This window comes from Portunus trituberculatus, chromosome 18 (genome assembly GCF_017591435.1).
Source record: "Portunus trituberculatus isolate SZX2019 chromosome 18, ASM1759143v1, whole genome shotgun sequence".
NCBI lineage: Eukaryota > Metazoa > Arthropoda > Malacostraca > Decapoda > Portunidae > Portunus > Portunus trituberculatus.
In genome coordinates this window covers 15,672,916-15,693,796 of record NC_059272.1, presented here as the reverse complement: position 1 = coordinate 15,693,796, position 20,881 = coordinate 15,672,916, and the positions used below count along the sequence as shown (strand labels likewise).

The following is a 20,881-nucleotide window of genomic DNA, read 5'->3' as shown; positions in this document are numbered from 1 at the left end:
ATCTCAACTTAACAAAAACTATCAAAATTTTCAACTTAAATACAATAATATTTACAATTTTGAATAACATTTACAATTTTACACACATTTTACAGCCTGGAAAACTTAGATTATACAATAATCTCTACCAAAATTTTCAATTTACAATTTTACACAAACGGATTTTACACCCTGAAAACTCCAGCAAAATTTTCAACTTACAATAATCTCAACTTACAAAAACTATCAAAATTTTCAACTTAAATACAATATATATATTTACAATTTTGAATAACATTTACAATAATTATCAAAATTTTATACTTATATTACACAAAACTCTATCAAAATTTTGAACTTAAATACAATATTATTTACAATTTTGAATAACATTTACAATATTACACTAATTTCTAATAATTTAATAATATTTACAATTTTGAATAACATTTACAATATTACACTAATTTCTAATAATTTCAACAATTTTAGACAATAATTTAAACTATTTTAAACTAAGAATGATTTTTACCAAGTTTTCACAATTCTTTAAAGATATTATATTACTCTAGGAAAATTTTTAACAAAAAATAATTCTAAAAGCATTAGAGAAACAAAAATGAGGAAAGTTGCTAGAGGGACCATCAAGCCTGCACATAGCAGTTACTGTATGAACATATCTACCTAATTCCACCTATCATTCCCATCCACAAATTTGTCTAATATAACATAAGGAACAAGAATATTTTGACACCATTTTCACTGCAAAAGTCTACGATACGGGTTATCAACCTGGGGTTCCCAAGGTGATTTCCAGGGGTACTTAGGTGGCTGATCTAATAGTATCCTTTGTAGTACAGTACTACTGCATATTGAGTTAGTGTCGGTTACTAAATTAACATTCTGTTTGATGTCAGATTACTGGAGGTTCAGATAGATGGTCTTATAACTCAGGGGATAAATAACAAGAAAAAGATTCAGGATCCCTGATGTACAAGGGCCTATCAACTCTGGAATAATTTTTCAAGCATTTTACATTGGCATTGATCTCAAAAAGCATGTTGTCCCTTGTAGTACTATATGGTCACCATCAATCATTCTGTATTCTACATAGTTAGCATCAGATCTTGCTGAATTCCTAACCATCACTCCATTGATTGTCTGATTGTCTTTAGGCTCATTATGTCAACTTTAAATATATATGGAAAGAAATAGGTTCTTGACATAACTTTGGGAATAATTAGACAATGTATCCAAAGAAAAGAAACATGATAAATGAGAAGATAACAGCCTGACAGATGCAGGTAAGGTTTCTTTGAGTTAAGGGAAAACTGATAGTACTCCTTTCAGAAGCTATCAGTAATGATAAATTACTGCATCAAAGGACATTATTTAATCATTACTGATATTTATCATTAATTGATAATAAAAACTGTTGATGATCATGTTATGGTATATACAGCCATGTTCCCACAATGTTAACAAGAGTTATGATGGTGGTTGGCAGTGCTATAATAGGGTGAACCCTGTCTTACCTCTTATGATGAGTCACAAGGTTAGAGCCTGTCATAGGTGGAGTTGTGTCTAAAATGCACCATTATGTAACTATGACAGCTTGTAGAATACAGCCCCTGAAAATAACAGCAGTTCAAGAGAGTTGAAAAACTTACTATTTAGTCAATCTAAATATTCTCTCTTAAAATGTATATAAACCTAATTACACACAACATATTTGCCCACAATGAAAAACATTTCCATAAAGAAATAATTACCACACTTGCCCACAAAGCTGCACAGAGATCATGCAGTTATGACTGAAATTCCATTTGCAGGAAGAGCAATGGTTCATGTCTGTACAATCTGGACCATTAAGTTTGACACAACTAGATAATGGTAATAAACAACAACTTTAAAGAAATCTTCATAATGCAAGATCCTTTAAAAGTAACTTTTTATACACTATAAACTTCATAAACCATTACTCCTTCTAGCTAAATATACACTTAGGTAAATGAAATTAAGTGATTTGATGCACAAAGATAAACACAATGTTAAGTCATGAAATCTATGAATATGATGACATAATCCTATGGTTAAAACTATTTGCACTACTTTTCACACAAAAAAAAAAAAAAGCAAGCTTGAATCAATTATGCTGTGAATGTTGAAGCATCCTCCATCCTTGCTCCTCTCTGTCTTGCACTTATCACAGATGTTTATGAAAGCACTGTGCAGCGAGGCACTGGGTGTCCAAAAGCCTGCCAGAAAGTTGAAGTAAAATAAAAAAAGCAACACGCAGGTTCATGTTTAGTAATCATTTACCTTCATGCCATCTTATGAATCTGAAATAATTGTAAAATTCACTCACTTATAATCACATTTCTGGTACAGGAAGGTATATTAAAAACCCAGTCAAGCAAAACCACATTATTTGCAACAGTGTCAAAACAATTACTACTTCACAACTTGTTTAACTTACTTGTTTACCTTACTTTGAGTCCAGCAAAGGGTGCCACTACTTTCTTGAAACTCTAGAGCACCTTCATGCATTCAATAAAGTGCAGGGTAGGGATACGAAGAGGTGCTCCCCTCGACATCACTAGGTGCAGCACATGCTGTCAGGGAAATGCAAACCCACACTACACTCACCAACATCCAGGCAACATGTGCAAGTCAGCCACTCATTCCTCCTAATACATACTAACAGCACTCACAAACACACACAAACTGCACTCAACAACGCCTAACAAATAAATACAAGTCAGTCACTTATCTCTCCATCTTTCTCAACAGAGATGCCTCCACAAAGAAATCAAGAACACAGATTGATCACATTCATCTTTGACAGACACAAAGTTCAGACAAAAACCGAGAATCTGTACATGTTACAATTCAGTCATTTAATCTTTTCTTCGTTACAATATTTCATGAATGTTTCACAACACACACACACACATGATATTACTTGTGTCAGAAGTGGTGTACTGCCTCCCTTGGTGGAAATAAGGAAGAGTAAAGTGCTGTGGATACCATCAGCTTGGTTGCGGAAACCACCCAGCCTGCCTAGCCGTCCTCAATCCTAGTTCACATACTCCACCACAAACTTCATGACTGAAACCTAATGTCCACACACACACACACACACACACACACACACACACACACACACACACAGAGAGAGAGAGAGAGAGAGAGAGAGAGAGAGAGAGAGAGAGAGAGAGAGAGAGAGAGAGAGAGAGAGAGAGAGAGAGAGAGAGAGAGAGAGAGAGAGAGAGAGAGAGAGAGAGAGAGAGAGAGAGAGAGAGAGAGAGAGAGAGAGAGAGAGAGAGAATAATATTATGCATAGAATTGTCATACATTATATTTTTCCTTGAATCTTCTACTTTTGCTGATCTTTGTAATCCTTTGGTGTCAAATGGTAATAAAGAAGGATACAAAAAGAGTAAATCTGAAATAAAAAATAACTGAAATTAGAGGCAGTGGAAGTGAGAATAGGTATGGCCATGATAGATACCTTGCGTGACCTCTTTTACTGTACATTTAGTTTCTTGGTGTCTCGTATTGCTGTCCTGATACAAGAAAATAACAGGTCAAACAGCATGTTGTCCCTTGTAGTACTATATGGTCACCATCAATATAAAAAAAATACAGACTATGTATTCAACATAGTTAGCATCGCTGAATTCCTAACCATCACTCCATTGATTGTTTGATTGTCTTTAGGCTATTATGTCAACTTTAAATATATATGGAAAGAAATAGGTTCTTGACATAACTTTGGGAATAATTAGACAGTGTATCCAAACAAAAGAAACATGATAAATAAGAGAAGATAACAGCCTGACAGATGCAGGTAAGGTTTCTTTGAGTTAAGGGAAAACTGATAGTACTCCTTTCAGAAGCTATCAGTAATGATAAATTACTGCATCAAAGGACATTATTTAATCATTACTGATATTTATCATTAATTGATAATAAAAACTGTTGATGATCATGTTATGGTATATACAGCCATGTTCCCACAATGTTAACAAGAGTTATGATGGTGGTTGGCAGTGCTATAATAGGGTGAACCCTGTCTTACCTCTTATGATGAGTCACAAGGTTAGAGCCTGTCATAGGTGGAGTTGTGTCTAAAATGCACCATTATGTAACTATGACAGCTTGTAGAATACAGCCCCCTGAAAATAACAGCAGTTCAAGAGAGTTGAAAAACTTACTATTTAGTCAATCTAAATATTCTCTCTTAAAATGTATATAAACCTAATTACACACAACATATTTGCCCACAATGAAAAACATTTCCATAAAGAAATAATTACCACACTTGCCCACAAAGCTGCACAGAGATAATGCAGTTATGACTGAAATTCCATTTGCAGGAAGTGCAATGGTTCATGTCTGTACAATCTGGACCATTAAGTTTGACACAACTAGATAATGGTAATAAACAACAACTTTAAAGAAATCTTCATAATGCAAGATCCTTTAAAAGTAACTTTTTATACACTATAAACTTCATAAACCATTACTCCTTCTAGCTAAATATACACTTAGGTAAATGAAATTAAGTGATTTGATGCACAGATAAACACAATGTTAAGTCATGAAATCTATGAATATGATGACATAATCCTATGGTTAAAACTATTTGCACTACTTTTCACCAAAAAAAAAAAAAAAAAAAAAAAGCAAGCAAGCTTGAATCAATTATGCTGTGATGTTGAAACATCGTCCATCCTTGCTCCTCTCTGTCTTGCACTTATCACAGATGTTTATGAAAGCACTGTGCAGCGAGGCACTGGGTGTCCAAAAGCCTGCAAGAAAGCTGAAGTAAAATAAAAAAAGCAACACGCAGGTTCATGTTTAGTAATCATTTACCTTCATGCCATCTTATGAATCTGAAATAATTGTAAAATTTACTCACTTATAATCACATTTCTGGTACAGGAAGGTATATTAAAAACCCAGTCAAGCAAAACCACATTATTTGCAACAGTGTCAAAACAATTACTACTTCACAACTTGTTTAACTTACTTGTTTACCTTACTTTGAGTCCAGCAAAGGGTGCCACTACTTTCTTGAAACTCTAGAGCACCTTCATGCATTCAATAAAGTGCAGGGTAGGGATACGAAGAGGTGCTCCCCTCGACATCACTAGGTACAGCACATGCTGTCAGGGAAACACAAACCCTCACTACACTCACCAACACCCAGGGAACATGTGCAAGTCAGCCACTCATTCCTCCTAATACATACAAACAGCACTTACAAACACACACAAAGTGCACTCAACAATGCCTAACAAATAAATACAAGTCAGTCACTTATCTCTCCATCTTCCTCAACAGAGATGCCTCCACAAAGAAATCAAGAACACAGAAATTGATCACATTCATCTTTGACAGACACAAAGTTCAGACAAAAACTGAGAATCTGTACATGTTACAATTCAGTCATTTAATCTTTTCTTCATTACAATATTTCATGAATGTTTCACAACACACACTCACACATGATATTACTTGTGTCAGATGTGGTGTACTGCCTCCCTTGGTGGAAATAAGGAAGAGTAAAGTGCTGTAGATACCATCAGCTTGGTTGCGGAAACCACCCATCCTGCCTAGCTGTCCTCAATCCTAGTTCACATACTCCACCACAAACTTCATGACTGAAACCTAATGTCCACAGAGAGAGAGAGAGAGAGAGAGAGAGAGAGAGAGAGAGAGAGAGAGAGAGAGAGAGAGAGAGAGAATAATATTATGCATAGAATTGTCATACATTATATTTTTCCTTGAATCTTCTACTTTTGCTGATCTTTGTAATCCTTTGGTGTCAAATGGTAATAAAGAAGGATACAAAAACAGTAAATCTAAAATAAAAAATAACTGAAATTAGAGCCAGTGGAAGTGAGAATAGGTATGGCCATGATAGATACCTTGTGTGACCTCTTTTACTGTACATTTAGTTTCTTGGTGTCTTGTATTGCTGTCCTGATAAAAGAAAATAACAGGTCAAAAATTCATAGTATGATTACCTTATGGGGAGTCAGGTTAGGTTAGGTTACATGATATTAGGCTAGTTTATCTTCTGGTGGGAGATCAATCATAGGTTAGTTTATGGTCAGTGTGTTCTTCACTTACAATCTAAACTGGAAACTTCACATCTCATCTCTTGCAAAAACACCTTCTCTGAAGTAGGGGAGAGTGGCTAACTCTCTAGGACCTCCAAGAGGACTAGCATCTAAGTGGACCTTTTTATTTGTTTTATGTTGGCCTTGGCCAGTTTTTCACTCATATAAAAAGTACACCTCCGAGTACAAATACGAGGACATATAGCCAAAATAAACAAAGTAATGATATGCAAACGTAAACACAGTTGGAGGGTACCTAACCTTATCTTTTCCTAACTTCCTATCTTCTATACGTTATGACAGTTAGCTGTTACTTGGAGCCTTATAATTAATTAGTCTCTTATTTACCTGTATGGCGAGTAACGGGGCTGGATGACAGGCGAGACAGCGAGAAAGGCGGAAAATGTGACAGCACAGGGATACAGACGTCATCTTCAACTGGGCTGGCTGGGTTTCGGCTGGTCGATCTCCTCTTCCCCTTTCCCTCCTGATTTGCATCCAGTCACGTTCCAGTGTAAATAACCACGTTTCAAGCACCGTGGGAATACGTCTGCCGCCCTGCGGTGCATAGAGTTTCGTTCCCGGTGTGTACCCGCCTTTTAAGTAGGCTTTTGCCACAGCAGTTTAGGAGGGATTGAGTTACTTTGGGGAAGAGTATTCCCGAACACTGAAGCTGAAGATGGCAGATAAGCTTCTCTTTATTACTGCTGTGTGGTGCTCCCATGAACAGCTAGATGTCCACCACACCGCGCGAAGGCAACTCATTGAACTCCAGGCTTCGGCGGCAAGGATAAAAGAGTTGCCTTTGAACAATACAAATGGAGGAATGTAGTGGGGATATGGATGGAAATAACATACTATATAAACACTTAGTATACCCACGTGTGACTACAGCCACACATAATCCACCACGCAAAGCTGTATGGTGACCCATTGTCATACTGTGTGCCAAAATTCCAGCTGGCGAGTTGCGAGGCGTGTGCCCGATGTGTGCGCAGCTAGTTGCTCCTCCCACAGACCCTGAAATAGCTTCCATCACCTCTCTTATTTTCTTGCTCCAACCTCCAATGTATTTTTTTTTTCCTTTCAAATCTGATTTCTTGACGTGGGGTAAGGCACATCACAGGGTGGCCAGTCCTGCAACATTTATCATGTAGGTATTCCTAGGTAAACGCAGGATGAAAAGTTGGCAACACGTAGTCACTATAGGTCTGAGGGAGCTGAGCTGACAATGTAAAAGATTAAATGAATTATTAGTTTAAACCGGCGTCTAAAGTATAAGTTAACCCATCCCTCACCCTATTCTAATGATTTTGAAAGTTATCATAATCATTAATCATATAAATCGTCTATTCACTTTAAAAGCAAACAAGGGAATCATCGTTCATATCATTACACAATAAGTGCAGATAAACTACTTTACTGGCACAGCTGTTCAAGTGCACAGTAAGTAATATCTTATGATGGAGAGAAAAAAGAGAGAAAAAAAAACAGGTAAGAAATCGGACAGCTTGCAACTGTGAGAAGACTGGCGAATGGCAGGGCTGTGCATAATGGATCATGGGCTGCGGGCACTTAGCCTAGGAAAGGGATGATTATACTCTAAGACTGTTTAGGAAGGTGTTAGATATGTTTGACATTTACATGCAATTTGTAAAAAGAGTATAAAACAAGAAGAATAAGCTTACACGAGTGTGATGAATGTTGCGGTGTTCGTGTGTTGGTAGCTAAGGCCTAGATAAGAGATAGTGCAAGGATGATGCGTCTTAAGTAATAGTGGTACAGTGGAAGGAACCATGCGTGCTTTGAGGTCCGAGGGGTCTCCAAGCGCACTGATTCGAATCCTGTCTACGGTTCGGGTGTAGGTTGGGCTTCATCACTCTGGGCAGCAGTTTCCTAGCGGGTGGGCTTTGAGGTAGAAGGTATCCTAAGGAGTATCCCCTTTAGCGTATTAATTCCCGTGAAAAGCCCATATGGTATAAATAAAAATAAATAAATAAAAATCAGTAATGTTAAAAGAACCGACATCACAATTACCTTTAATCCAACTTTGTACTTCGTTTCCTTCCTAGGACTTCCTCGGAGAGAACATCACACTGGTTCAGAAGTGGCCTGATCAGCAGTGTCGTGGTATTGTCAGAACAAATTGCTTTCGTCATTCGTCTTGGCGATTTTCCTCTCCCTGGCTTGTATAGGCTTGTAGGAACGTGCACTCAGGGAAATGTCCCACATCACGTGGTACATATCATATTAAAGCTGGTAAGGAAAGTGAAAAATGGCAATGTAAAAATCCTTTTTAATGTGTCTTTCAACAAAGAGACATACATACTTTGATCATGAGTGTGTTCGCCATCATTCGGCATCAAGCTCACACGACACATCTGCCAAACCTGCTGCAAACCTTTCCCATGCTTCCCTCTCTACCGAGCTGCGGTACAGAGCCGGCAATTGCAAATATGTGTGCCATAAACACCCATCACCTCCACCCTCATTCGGGTGTCTGAACCACTAACTCGAGCAATTCATTCTCTCTCCCGTTCCTCGATACAAATGCAAACACTAAGGCTACAGCGTCTTGACGAAAAATAGCTTACTGTAGGATAAATACTGTGCGAGTCAAGCTACAGAGAACAAATGACAAGACATCAAAGGCAAATAATATTTACATAAAATATCTCTTTACACAGACAACGGTAAACACAGAATTCACGATCAGGTTAAACTTACTTAACTACTCGTACAATTCAAGTCGCCGAACGGAGAAATCTTATATATATATATATATATATATATATATATATATATATATATATATATATATATATATATATATATATATATATATATATATAATAACACAGGTAAATTGGTTTAGTATAAATGTAAAAATATGCGGGAAAAGAAAAAAAATAATAAGACTGAGTTAGCAGCTGAGAGAGAGAGAGAGAGAGAGAGAGAGAGAGAGAGAGAGAGAGAGAGAGAGAGAGAGAGAGAGAGAGAGAGTTCTGCATAGAGAAATGCGTCATAGAAATGGTAATGCAAACATCTAATAACCGAGGATATATCAGAGGTTAAAAAAGACCTATTGGAAAGTAAGGTTAAAGGCGCAAGGAAGGCGGAAGGCAGTGATGGCCTAGCCCGACACCTGCTCCAGGAGTGACGGGGCGGGAGGGTCAAGCTCGATGTGAGGTAGTTTGATGGAGCCTCTCTTGGGCCGCCACAGCATCACCTCCTCTTGTTCTTCCACCTGAGGACCACACAGGCATTAGACTGTTAGACTGACGCACCAAGGTTTCTACTAATCAGTCTACCGAAGGTCCTACTTAAGCTTTAGTTTCTATTATCGTCTTAGAAAAAAATATTGTCCTTAGTCCTCTAATAATAATGACTTAGTAGTTACAAGTACATGCTATCACTGACATCATTATCATCTGTATTGCTTACACATTTTCCCTAATGCCAAAGCCAACAAATAAATGAAAAAAGAAACGGAGAAAATGTGTGTGTGTGTGTGTGTGTGTGTGTATGTGTGTGTGTGTGTGTAATTCACCTCGGTCATCTGCTGGTCACCCAGCCAGTCTTCCCCATTACGGAGCGAGCTCAGAGCTCATAGACCGATCTTCGGGTAGGACTGAGACCACAACACACTCCACACACCGGGAAAGCGAGGCCACAACCCCTCGAGTTACATCCCGTACCTATTTACTGCTAGGTGAACAGGGGCTACACATTAAGAGGCTTGCCCATTTGCCTCGCCGCGCCGGGATTCGAACCCGGGCCTCTCGATTGTGAGTCGAGCGTGCCAACCACTACACTACGCGGTGTGTGTGTGTGTGTGTGTGTGTGTGTGTGTGTGTGTGTGTGTGTGTGTGTGTGTGTGTGTGTGTGTGTGTGTGTGTGTGTGTGTGCGCGAGCGTGTGTGTGTGTGTGTGTGTGTGTGTGTGTGTGTGTGTGTGTGTGTGTGTGTGTGTGTGTGTGTGTGTGTGTGTGTGTGTGTGTGTGTGTGTGTGTGTGTGTGTGTGTGTGTGTGTGTGTGTGTCCCAATAAACGGAGCTCAAAGGTAACATCTCCACGAGGCAATCACCGGACAAGCCAGCCAGGAGAGGCCACGCTGGGCACAACATTACCTCATCAGCATCTTTGGATGTGGGCGTCTTGGCGACGCTTTCAACCTTTTCCAGCCCCATTAGAGACAGCCGGCGGGTAGTTTCCGTCAGGTGGGGATCTGTCTGTAGGAGAGAAGTAAAATGGTTACTAATGCTCCATCACATCGTCTTGGTGGTCACTCTTTGCCTTATTTAACATTCTTTTTTCCTTTACGGCAAGCGACACTTCTCTCCACTTTCTTGAATAGTACGGCTAAATTCATAGTTCTCTCCTTTAATACTGTAGCTACATCCACAACTGTTAAAAAGATCGACTGTGAATGGAGCAAACATCTCTACGCTGATCACATTTCACCCCATGACTCCCTCCAGGAATTCCTTACCTGCTCGGCGGGCTCGGAGGCTGCAGACGGTGTGGTGGACAGGAGAGGCTGAACAACAGGGCTTTTAGGAGAATCTGCCTTGGTGGAGGTGTGTGGTGTGGGAGATGCTGGGGTACGGATGGGCTGATGTTGAGAGTGGGCGTGCACATGAGCATGAGCGTGTGCGTGGACACCTCCCTCGTCATCACTGCTGCCCTCAGTGTACAGTTCCTCGCCGCTAATCCAACTGTCCTCCTCCTCCTGCAGAGAACAAAGGTCAAAGTGCTACAGTTCACGTGTCATCAAGGATGCGCTAGAGACGAGTCTATGAGCTTCAGGAAAAAAAAAAATCTATCTATCTATCTATCTATATGTATATGTATATATATATATATATATATATATATATATATATATATATATATATATATATATATATATATATATATATATATACCTAAGCTTTACATTTTCCGTCAATAGCTTATTCCAAGATTTTACTTGGCAGATCGAAAACAAAGATTCCGTGAAGCATAAACAAAAGGAATATGGTATCAACGAGCACGGGCACAAGTCCAACTTCTCTTCCCTTCCCAGAAACAATAAATACTAAACAGACACAACCGGTCATCATTATATTGTTTTCGAAGAAGCTCCTATAGACGAATAGAAGGAAAAAAAAAATTATTCCAGATCCGTCGTTCCAGGTTCTCTCGTTCCAGGATACATACTCAGCAAAACTATGAGATTACCAAAAATATATTTCAGTTACGCGCTTACTGCCTCGCCAAGCCTCTGCGCCACAGAGAACACACGGCGACACGGTGGAAAATAATATATCAGAGTCAGTCGGAGAACAGACTGTGCACGGGCCAAGTAATCAAGTAAATCTCTGCTATTCCACTCATTATGGGAGCAACACTCGACCATACGAACCCCTGAATAAGCGGTACAATCTGCTACTCAGCACACTTTCATTAAGGAAGGTGTCATAACTCTAGTTATACGAAGCTTCACTGAGAGACGAGGTGACTGAGGCTTACACACACACACACACACACATACACACACACACACACATCTCTCTCTCTCTCTCTCTCTCTCTCTCTCTCTCTCTCTCTCTCTCTGAACCCGATAAAAAAGGGAGGAGAAAGTAACTTTTGTGTCCAGGAATCATCAAGAGTGTGATATCTGGTCTGGGATTCTAGAGCGATACCCAATTACTTCCTTAATATTTCATGGCACGGCTAACGCACAAAGCCTCAGGAAAATATATAAGGCAAAAATGCATCATAATAATGGTATAGAGGACAATGCAGTGGAAGAAATGTGGAAAGAAATATACGTCTACGTTCCATTCAATTAATTACCGACAAACACGATGTAATCACGCGATACATTGTTTCGTATTTTTGCATCAGATGGGAATATTGTTTATTTTCCGAATGGCCAAACTGATTTTTTTTCGGTTTCCTTTGTCGTGGAGGAACAATGACCTGCCATGCACCATTGTTTGACCCACTATTGGCAGGAAGCAAGTCATTCTGAGGACATCAGATGATACAGGAACTTGATAACTAATGATGGTGACTCTGTCCCTTTATTTCTACAGAGACTGAAAGTAATGCAGCAGAACGAGCAAATATCCCTTCTGTCATGCAGAAATGTGTGTGTATGTGTGTGTGTGTGTGTGTGTGTGTGTGTGTGTGTGTGTGTGTGTGTGTGTGTGTGTGTGTGTGTGTGCTATTCATCTATAGGATTGTCTTCTAATCTCGCGACCAACCCATACAGTAAGAGCTCAGAGTTCAGAGGTCATAATGAGAATTCTAATTAATAGGTAAGACAACGAGGTCACAACTGAACCGCTCTCGTTGCAGCTGATGATCTATCGGGCGAGGGGGGCACACATTAAGAGGCCCGCCCATCTCCCTCGCAGCTTTCCTCATTGGATGTGGGGTTATAAGCGGGAGACACGTGCGCTCACTAACTGGTAGAATCTTAAGCAGACGCAAAAACTCATCGGTTCCTGCCAGAAACCCTGAGCGACGCGACGCTTTCACTTATACATTTCCTTCAGTGACGTAGATTACCAAACCAAACTCATAAGCAGAGAAAAAATATCAATTAGCTTTGAATAAATCCTAAAACCATTGCCACTTTGTCGCCAGGTGGCTGAGGAGGTGCCGGGCAACCTGTGGGAGAGAGTGGTGTTACACCGTTACTATTACTGTAAACACGTTAGTAAATAACATCTATTATTATTATTATTATTATTATTATTATTATTATTATTGTTGCTACTACTAGTAGTAGTAGTAGTAGTAGTTGTAGTTCAATAATATATATATGTATATATATATATATATATATATATATATATATATATATATATATATATATATATATATATATATATATTTTTTTCTTATTTATTTATTTATTTTATTTTTATTTTTTTTTTCCAGACCACCAAACAAAGAATCACTAGGACCATCACCGTGCCATGGCCGCGGTAAGACACCTCCACCAGTTGTCACAATCTCTACATTTTACTGATTTATCTTATGTAATGTTAGACTGAAGGACGCAGATTTCACTGAGCTGAATGTATATGTGTTTATGCATATCCGCCTCTCTTTTTTACCTTCTAACAAACACTGCTTCATATCACTTTCTTCTGAACAGTTGGGATGGACACTAAAAGGACTGCAGTTTTTTCTTGTTCTCTCACCTACATGTATTTCAAAGGACTGGATCTCCTTTATACCGTTTATGCAATACTGCCAGTGACACTTTTAAGCTGTACATGAGCTGCGCAAAATCTCCATCCCTTAAGATATTAATATGCTAAGTTTTCTCCATAATTATGTCACGCTGTCCTTCCTACGAGACGATGCTGAAAGCTGTGATGGGAGGGAGGAAGGAAGAGACGGGAGGAGGGAAAGGGACGCTGGTGGGAGGTGTGTCGTGGAGAGGTGACGATACTGGGAGGGTGTGATACTGACAGAAGGGTAAGATGAGGCTGCAGTAAGGCGAACCCGCGTCATCTAAAAACATAAGAACGTATAGTGAAAACATCGAGTAATATGGAGATGATTATGAAGGCCAAAGGGAGGGAAGGTTTTATTGCATACCTGGGAGAAATAAAAAGGAAGAAAGTGAGAGAAAACGATAAAAAAAGACTAACTATACGACAAGATATAAGTGACGATGTAAGAAACAAGATACAGTACTTTCTTCACTAAGGCTCAAGATCTACGTTACAATTACGCAACGAAGTCTGGGTTATTAACAGTCTCGGTAAGCCCTTCAACATCTGTAGGAGTGTAATTCTATATGAACATGTACTATCTGTATTACCTTCCTTTCAATGATGTTTCATACTTAAGCCGTGCGCGTCTTTCAAATGATCAACCTTATTTTTTTTAACCCATTCAATACTGGGACACTTTTTTTACCTTGAGATTTGTGTACGATTAGACCATTTTACTTACATGAGGAAGGGTCTGTGGAGGTCAGAAGATTAATGGCCAGAGTCTTCACTATTTTAATCCCCCCTATGAGTTTCTGAAGATGTATAAAATCACTAAATAGTATGCTGAATGATTATGAAAATGCGTCATGGTACTGAAGGGACTAAAATGCGCTTCTTTCCACAGCCGTCTCTGCTTCTTTTCCTTTATAAGACTGTCGTGATTTCGTTATTTTTCTCTCTTCCTTTTTACTGCAGGAGCGAGTAAAGAAGACACAGCTGGGACGGAAGAAAATTAAAGTTGCACTCTAATTGCTGTGCTGGAAAGGTCTTCGCATAAATGATTTTCTCGTTTTCCTTCACCTATATCAAGTATATTTATATGGCAGCAATACAACAATGGCAACAGCAGCAACATCACATCAAGTCGGAGTCCATATATATAGTGTTACCTCAATATTGTTATACTAGTGAGAGAGTGGGTGATGGAGCGAACCCTTTGCACCGGAAGTCTCTCTCTCTCTCTCTCTCTCTCTCTCTCTCTCTCTCTCTCTCTCTCTCTCTCTCTCTCTCTGTGTGTGTGTGTGTGTGTGTGTGTGTGTGTGTGTGTGTGTGTCTGTGTAGCTAGTTGTGTAAGTGACGCAAGTGTGTGGGTGTTCGCATGATCTTAAATTTGCAAGTTTTCTTTCTTCACATCACCACTTCCGCCAAACCAAACGAAGCCAAGCCAAGACCCGCACGCTAGGCAACGTCAGCCACATTGAACACTTCATAACCTTCAAACCAAGCCACACAGACTGAAACCTCCCCACCACACCGCTTCAAGCCATCTTTGTTAAGCCACCAAGCAAAACTACTACACTAAGCCAGTCACGCTAAGCCACACTCCCTGCTATCCTTACTAAACTATCTCCTCTAAGCCACTCCCGACGAGCCTTTCACGCTAAATCACCCCCGTTAAGCCAGCCCACTAAGCAACCCTCGACAAGCCATCCCGCTTAGCCATACTCGAATCCCTCCAAAAATCAATGTGTGTTTGAGGAAAACTATACGTGTTAATTGAGCATAATTTTCTTTTTAATCACTGCTGTTTTCTTCACTCTTTCTTGCCTTACATTTGCTGAAAGGTTGATCACGAGGTAGGCACGATTGTTGTTCTGCTCTTCCCGGTGATGTGGCCGCCAGGGACACTGTGCTGATAGAATGATCATGCTGCAATTACGGGTCATGTTTTATAAAACCAAAGTAGTACAAAATCTACCTTAGCAAACCTGTTACGTGTGCTTTAGGCGAGTTTAGCACTACCAATACAACCAGCACTGCCAGCACTGCTAACTTGCGAAGCTGCGCCGCTGTCTGCAAGCGACTCTCAACTCGTAATGTTTTCGAGCTAAATTTAAGAGCGAACTAGTGACTAAATTTATTGATATTCACTGGATGAGGGCAGACTACGTAGACGGATGGTGTGTGTGTGTGGGGGGGGGGTGGACAGCTTAGCAGTGTAACAGCAGCAGATGGCATACTAGGCGGTGCTAGACGACCACTTAGCTGCGCCCCTCCCCAAGGACGAGGTATATAAACAAAGAAATAAAGAACAGCCGTCCAGAAGCTGGTATGCGGACCAAGGAAGGCACTTGTTACAATGTCTGACCTTCCCTCCCTTCCTCCCTCCCTCCCACAACACTCGTCCGACATGACACTCCTTTTCACGCCACACACACACACACACACACACACACACACACACACACACACACACACACGGTGGCACATTGCAACTGTCTCACATGTTCGTGTTTGCATGTATCGCATTTTGTGACGACCGGTTTCTCTCTGTCTCTCTCTCTCTCTCTCTCTCTCTCTCTCTCTCTCTTCCGCATAATAGACCCTGACGCAAAAAGACTGGACTGGACTTTAGCGAGAGCATAAACGGCACAAAACACAGAACAAAACACCTAAATCCATTACGTAAATGAATGCCCGCGTGGGATTTGAAGAACGTGTTATAATTACGGAAGAAAAAGAAAAAAAAGTGAGGGCGTATTAATATATTTTCTTTTTTTTAGGGAAATAAAACGGAGACGGAACAAAGAGCAAAGTGTAATCAATGTATGAGAAATGTGGCGGAATTAAGAAATGAAATAACTATGGACTTGTGAGAAAAGAAGAGTATGATAATATAAGGATCTCTATGATGCGCTGCCTTTTATAATAAATTTGTTGTAAAAACCCGAATGGAACGCTGTCTCTACTACAAGTCTTAGAAGATCATTATCAAAAAAGAAAACAACATAAAACCATAAGAAAAATAAGGGAAGCTGCAAGAAACCAACAGGCCTATACTCGTGGCAGTCCCTGTAGGAAACACACCTACTTATTTCTGCCCATCATTCTCATCCATAAATCTGTCTTATCTTCTTGTAAAGCTCCCTAATGACTAAGCACTCACAACCAGAGCACGAGTCTGTTCCATTCACCTACCACTCTGTTTGAGAATTAATCCCTTCCCATCTCTTCCTTACCTTCTGATTACTAACCTTGAAGATTTTACAAGCAATGTGGCAGGAATGTGTATTACCTAAAAATGCGAGAGTCGATGGGAGTAAATAATAAAACGAGAAAATAAAGGAAAAAAAATAAGAGTATGATTTTTCTGCAAGAGAGGAATTTCTGAAACTCTCACAATTGTGCTTCAGAAGTTATTGGAAAACAGATTTGCAATGTACCAAAATACCTCGCCTGAATACACAAACACGAGAGAGAGAGAGAGAGAGAGAGAGAGAGAGAGAGAGAGAGAGAGAGAGAGAGAGAGAGAGAGAGAGAGAGAGAGAGAGAGAGACGATAGGGTATACAAGAAATAAATCAAACAAACAGATAGACAGACAGACAAACAAACAAAAAGGAAAGTTGAAAGAGGAAGGAAGATGATAATGATGATGACGATGATGTGTGTGTGTGTGTGTGTGTGTGTGTGTGTGTGTGTGTGTGTGTGTGTGTGTGTGTGTGTGTGTGGAATGAAACGAAGACGAAGAAACGCTAAGAGGGCCAAGTGGCTGTGAGGAGGAAGTGGGAGAAATCAAAACCGGCTTGGATCGTGTTGGGTAAATAGAAGAGCGGCCCTGACAGTGGCGGATGGTTTACTACAGACAATCACGGCAGAAATATTGAGCCTCGGGGAACAGAATTTGCTTGGCGCTCACTATTCCTCATCTCAGTTCAATGTATCAGCAAAAGAGTCCAATATTTCAACATGTCTGTGATGGTTTCCTGAGTCGGTGTGTGTGTGTGTGTGTGTGTGTGTGTGTGTGTGTGTGTGTGTGTGTGTGTGTGTGTGTGTGTGTGTGTGAGGGGGGGGTTCTTGGTAAAGGTTCATGCATTTTAACAAAATTTAGGTATATCTTTGCAAGTGCTAGCTGATGGGAACTGGCTCATAGTCGTAGCATTAGAGTTCAAGGTTGGATGGCGGCTCGCTGGCTGAGGAAGGAAAGCCGTACAGTATGTTATTGATGGGCTGACTGACGGAATGTTTGCTATTCTGGTGCTTGACTTGCTTGAATGATGATGTATACTCGTAGCTAATATATCACCTCATAAGTTTGCCTGCTTTCTTTATTGCTCTCTATCTTCTCTCTTTCTACACTCTGGCGACAGGCGGCCGGTACTTTTAGTGAAGCCTGAATGGTGAAACATATCTGTATGTAATACAACTGATTTTGTATGATTGGTTTACTTGTTCTCTCGTTGCTTACTCGCCATCTTTCTTTGTTTCATTCAATATATAAAACCTTCAGCATTTTGTTTCTTTGTTTGCTTCTTATTTTCCTTAATTTTTTGTCTTAGCGGTACAGGAGTGAAGAAACTCGTCAGAAAGCGGCGGTCACTTTTTTTGTTTTCAACAAAAAGTTAGAAGAGAAGGATGGACAAAGGGTAGGACAAGGCGGGGAACGTATGTAGGACAATGACTGGAGAGTTGTTGGCCTGGCGGACTTCACATCTACATATGTATAAAGCTACATATTTACAGCTACACATTTAACCCAAGCCTGTGGTGAAGCACTGACAGATCATAATAGATTGTGGGTCACAAGTTCGTGCCGCACTGACCGCAGCAGGAATGGCGATCTGCCTTCAGGGTATGTTCAGCGAATGACCACACGCATTAGTGAGAAGAAACCAAGCGTGCACGATACAACACGAGTAAAACTGTTCAGGGAATGAATGCACTCACAAGCAACGTGAAACCAAACAAGCACAATGCAACACGAGGCAAGTGACCTCACACACAAGGAAGGCCCAATGCAACACGAGTAAGACGGTCCAAGCAATGGCCACACGCGGATATGCGACAACACCAAAGATGCAAAATACAACACGCGTAGGTTGCTGAAGGAATTACGACATGTACAGCAAAACCACACCATATAACACGAGTAAGGTTGTTCAAGCAACTCTCTAAAGCAAGAGTTAACCAGTATTCTCAATCTTTTATATCTTTCTCTGGCAAACTCTGGAACTCCCTTCCTGCTTCTGTATTTCTATCTTCCTAAAACTTGACTTCTTTTAAGAGGGAAGTTTCAAGACATTTGTCCCCTGTCTTTCGGCTAATTCTCTACCAGTCTTTTAAAGAACTTGCATTTGACGTGGGTTTTTTTTTTTTTTTTTGTTCTGTTGCTAGTTTCCCTCTTGTATAAAAAAAACAAGCAATGATCACACGTGAACATAAGACAAAACCAAAGACGCACAACAGAAGGCGAGTAAGGCACTGCAAGACTTCCTGAAGATGCTCCACACGCGGCCCTGTACGAGACGCCCAAACATTTTAATTAGCCAGGCAAGCCAGGTCCGCCCCGAGCTGCAGAGTGACCCAAAGACTTCCCAGCGTGAGCCAAACTTTAAAATTTTGCTTACTTAATGAAAAAAAAGTACTATAAAGTAAGGAATATTACTTATTGCATTATTATTATTATTATTATTATTATTATTATTACTACTATAATTATCATTATTATTATCATTATTACACATTCCATTATCATCATTCTCTCTCTCTCTCTCTCTCTCTCTCTCTCTCTACATTAAAACAACACTCGCTTCTGAGAATTATCTGGCATATCTAGATGTGAACGAACCTGAATAATAGTTAGTAATCAATCTCAATATTTACGGATCAGAAAAACAAGAAATATAAATTCTCAAATGTATCATCATGAATTAGCATCACGAATAAACATGTACGTTCCATTTAATTTTATTTGGTCATACTTTACATGTTGATTTTTTTCTATTTATTCTCAAATATGAGAGGAGAGACACCCTGTTGTTAATGATGATAAAGGATAACAACAACATCAATAGTAATAATGATGATAATAATGATAATAATGGAGACGGTAATCATAATGCCTCTGTGACGAGTAAAACGAGATACACATACGAATAATGAGGCAGAGAATGTCACGCACCCTTGCTGTCTGCCGCGACGTGTGACCCTTGATGTCTGCCGCGACGTGTGACCCTTGATGTCTGCCGCGACGTTAAACTAAACCTCCTGAATGCAACAGAGCGGACACCACGGCCTCGACACTTGCTTCGTCCACGTCTTCGCCTATCAAAGCCACCAGGCGCACTTGCAGGAGCTTCATTTCCTGCTCTGTCATCGAGACGCGCGGGGTGTTTCTCTCCGGGACACACTCCTCTGCCATTGTGGTGTGAAGGACGAGGTACAGTGTCGAGGAGTATTCTCAGGTGACCCGCTAATATTCTTATCAAGATTGAAAATTATCGTACTTAAATCATCGTTTACAGTTTTCAAGATTAGTAAGATGACTCTTCCTTTCCAGTCACGATCTGTAATGAACTATCAATCCATACAAGTGTTTGAATAAGGACGACGATCTTCATTATAAGGTTCTTCGCACAATGGGCTGTTAAGTAATATATATAAAATTGATTCATGAAATGACCTTTCAACCCATTTAAGTTATCAAGTATTCTAGTACTGCAGCATGCAATACTCTCCCCTATACATGTCATCACTTTCTTTAGTCATTTTCTGCCATCGCCATAACTTCACCACGTGCCACGAGGCTCTCTCTGCTCACGTGCACTGCAGTATAACAGACCCAGCACGTGCACGCTGCAACGTGTCTCATCCGACAGGCAGCAATGTACCCTGGCTCTGTACGGCGACACGCACACCACCCAAACGCACACGCATACATATACACACAACCCCACACACACACAACCCCACACACACACACACACACACACACACACACACACACACACACACACACACAAGTACCGTACGTACATCATCATCAGGCGGTACAAAACAATGGGTGGCTGGTTGGCTGTTGGACTGTGGCGTCGCAGCTACAAGAAAGTCACTGGACGCAAAACACAAGGTTCCATAACACGCCAATAGCTCGTTTGAGGAGAAAGAATACAAGAAGACTACAAAAATGTGGATAGGAATCAATATAGTGTGTGTGTGTGTGTGTGTGTGTGTGTGTGTGTGTGTGTGTGTGTGTGTGGATAAAGCTTACCTGCCGGATCCTCGCGACCTGCAGCTGGCGAGGCTTGATGGGTGCCTCAGCCGACATGATGAAACTCTGCCACCTGAAATAAAAGAAGATTGTTACCTACTTACGTACAGTGCAAGGACAATGTGTGTGTGTGTGTGTGTGTGTAATTCACCACGGTCATCTGCTGGTCACCCAGCCAGTCTTACCCATTACCGAGCAGCTCAGAACTCATAGACCGATCTTCGGATAGGACTGAGACCACAACACACTCCACACACCGGGAAAGTGAGGCCACAAC

General features: G+C 40.3%; 1 protein-coding gene across 3 annotated transcripts in view; it reads right to left on the bottom strand.

Moving 5' to 3' along the window:
• Window positions 1-8,395: 8,395 nt before the first annotated feature.
• The window catches only part of LOC123505546, a 64,896-nt gene continuing 52,410 nt past the window's right edge, over window positions 8,396-20,881 (bottom strand). For all 3 annotated transcript variants that reach the window (XR_006675198.1, XM_045256990.1, XM_045256991.1), the window contains exons 3-6: window positions 20,605-20,677; window positions 10,603-10,842; window positions 10,241-10,342; window positions 8,396-9,360 (exon numbers count right to left, since the gene is read on the bottom strand). Coding sequence is in view for 2 of the 3 variants with exons in the window: in XM_045256990.1 (XP_045112925.1) it covers window positions 9,247-9,360; window positions 10,241-10,342; window positions 10,603-10,842; window positions 20,605-20,661 (513 nt within the window). In the remaining variant the exon portion in view is untranslated. The remainder of the gene's footprint in view (window positions 9,361-10,240; window positions 10,343-10,602; window positions 10,843-20,604; window positions 20,678-20,881) is intronic.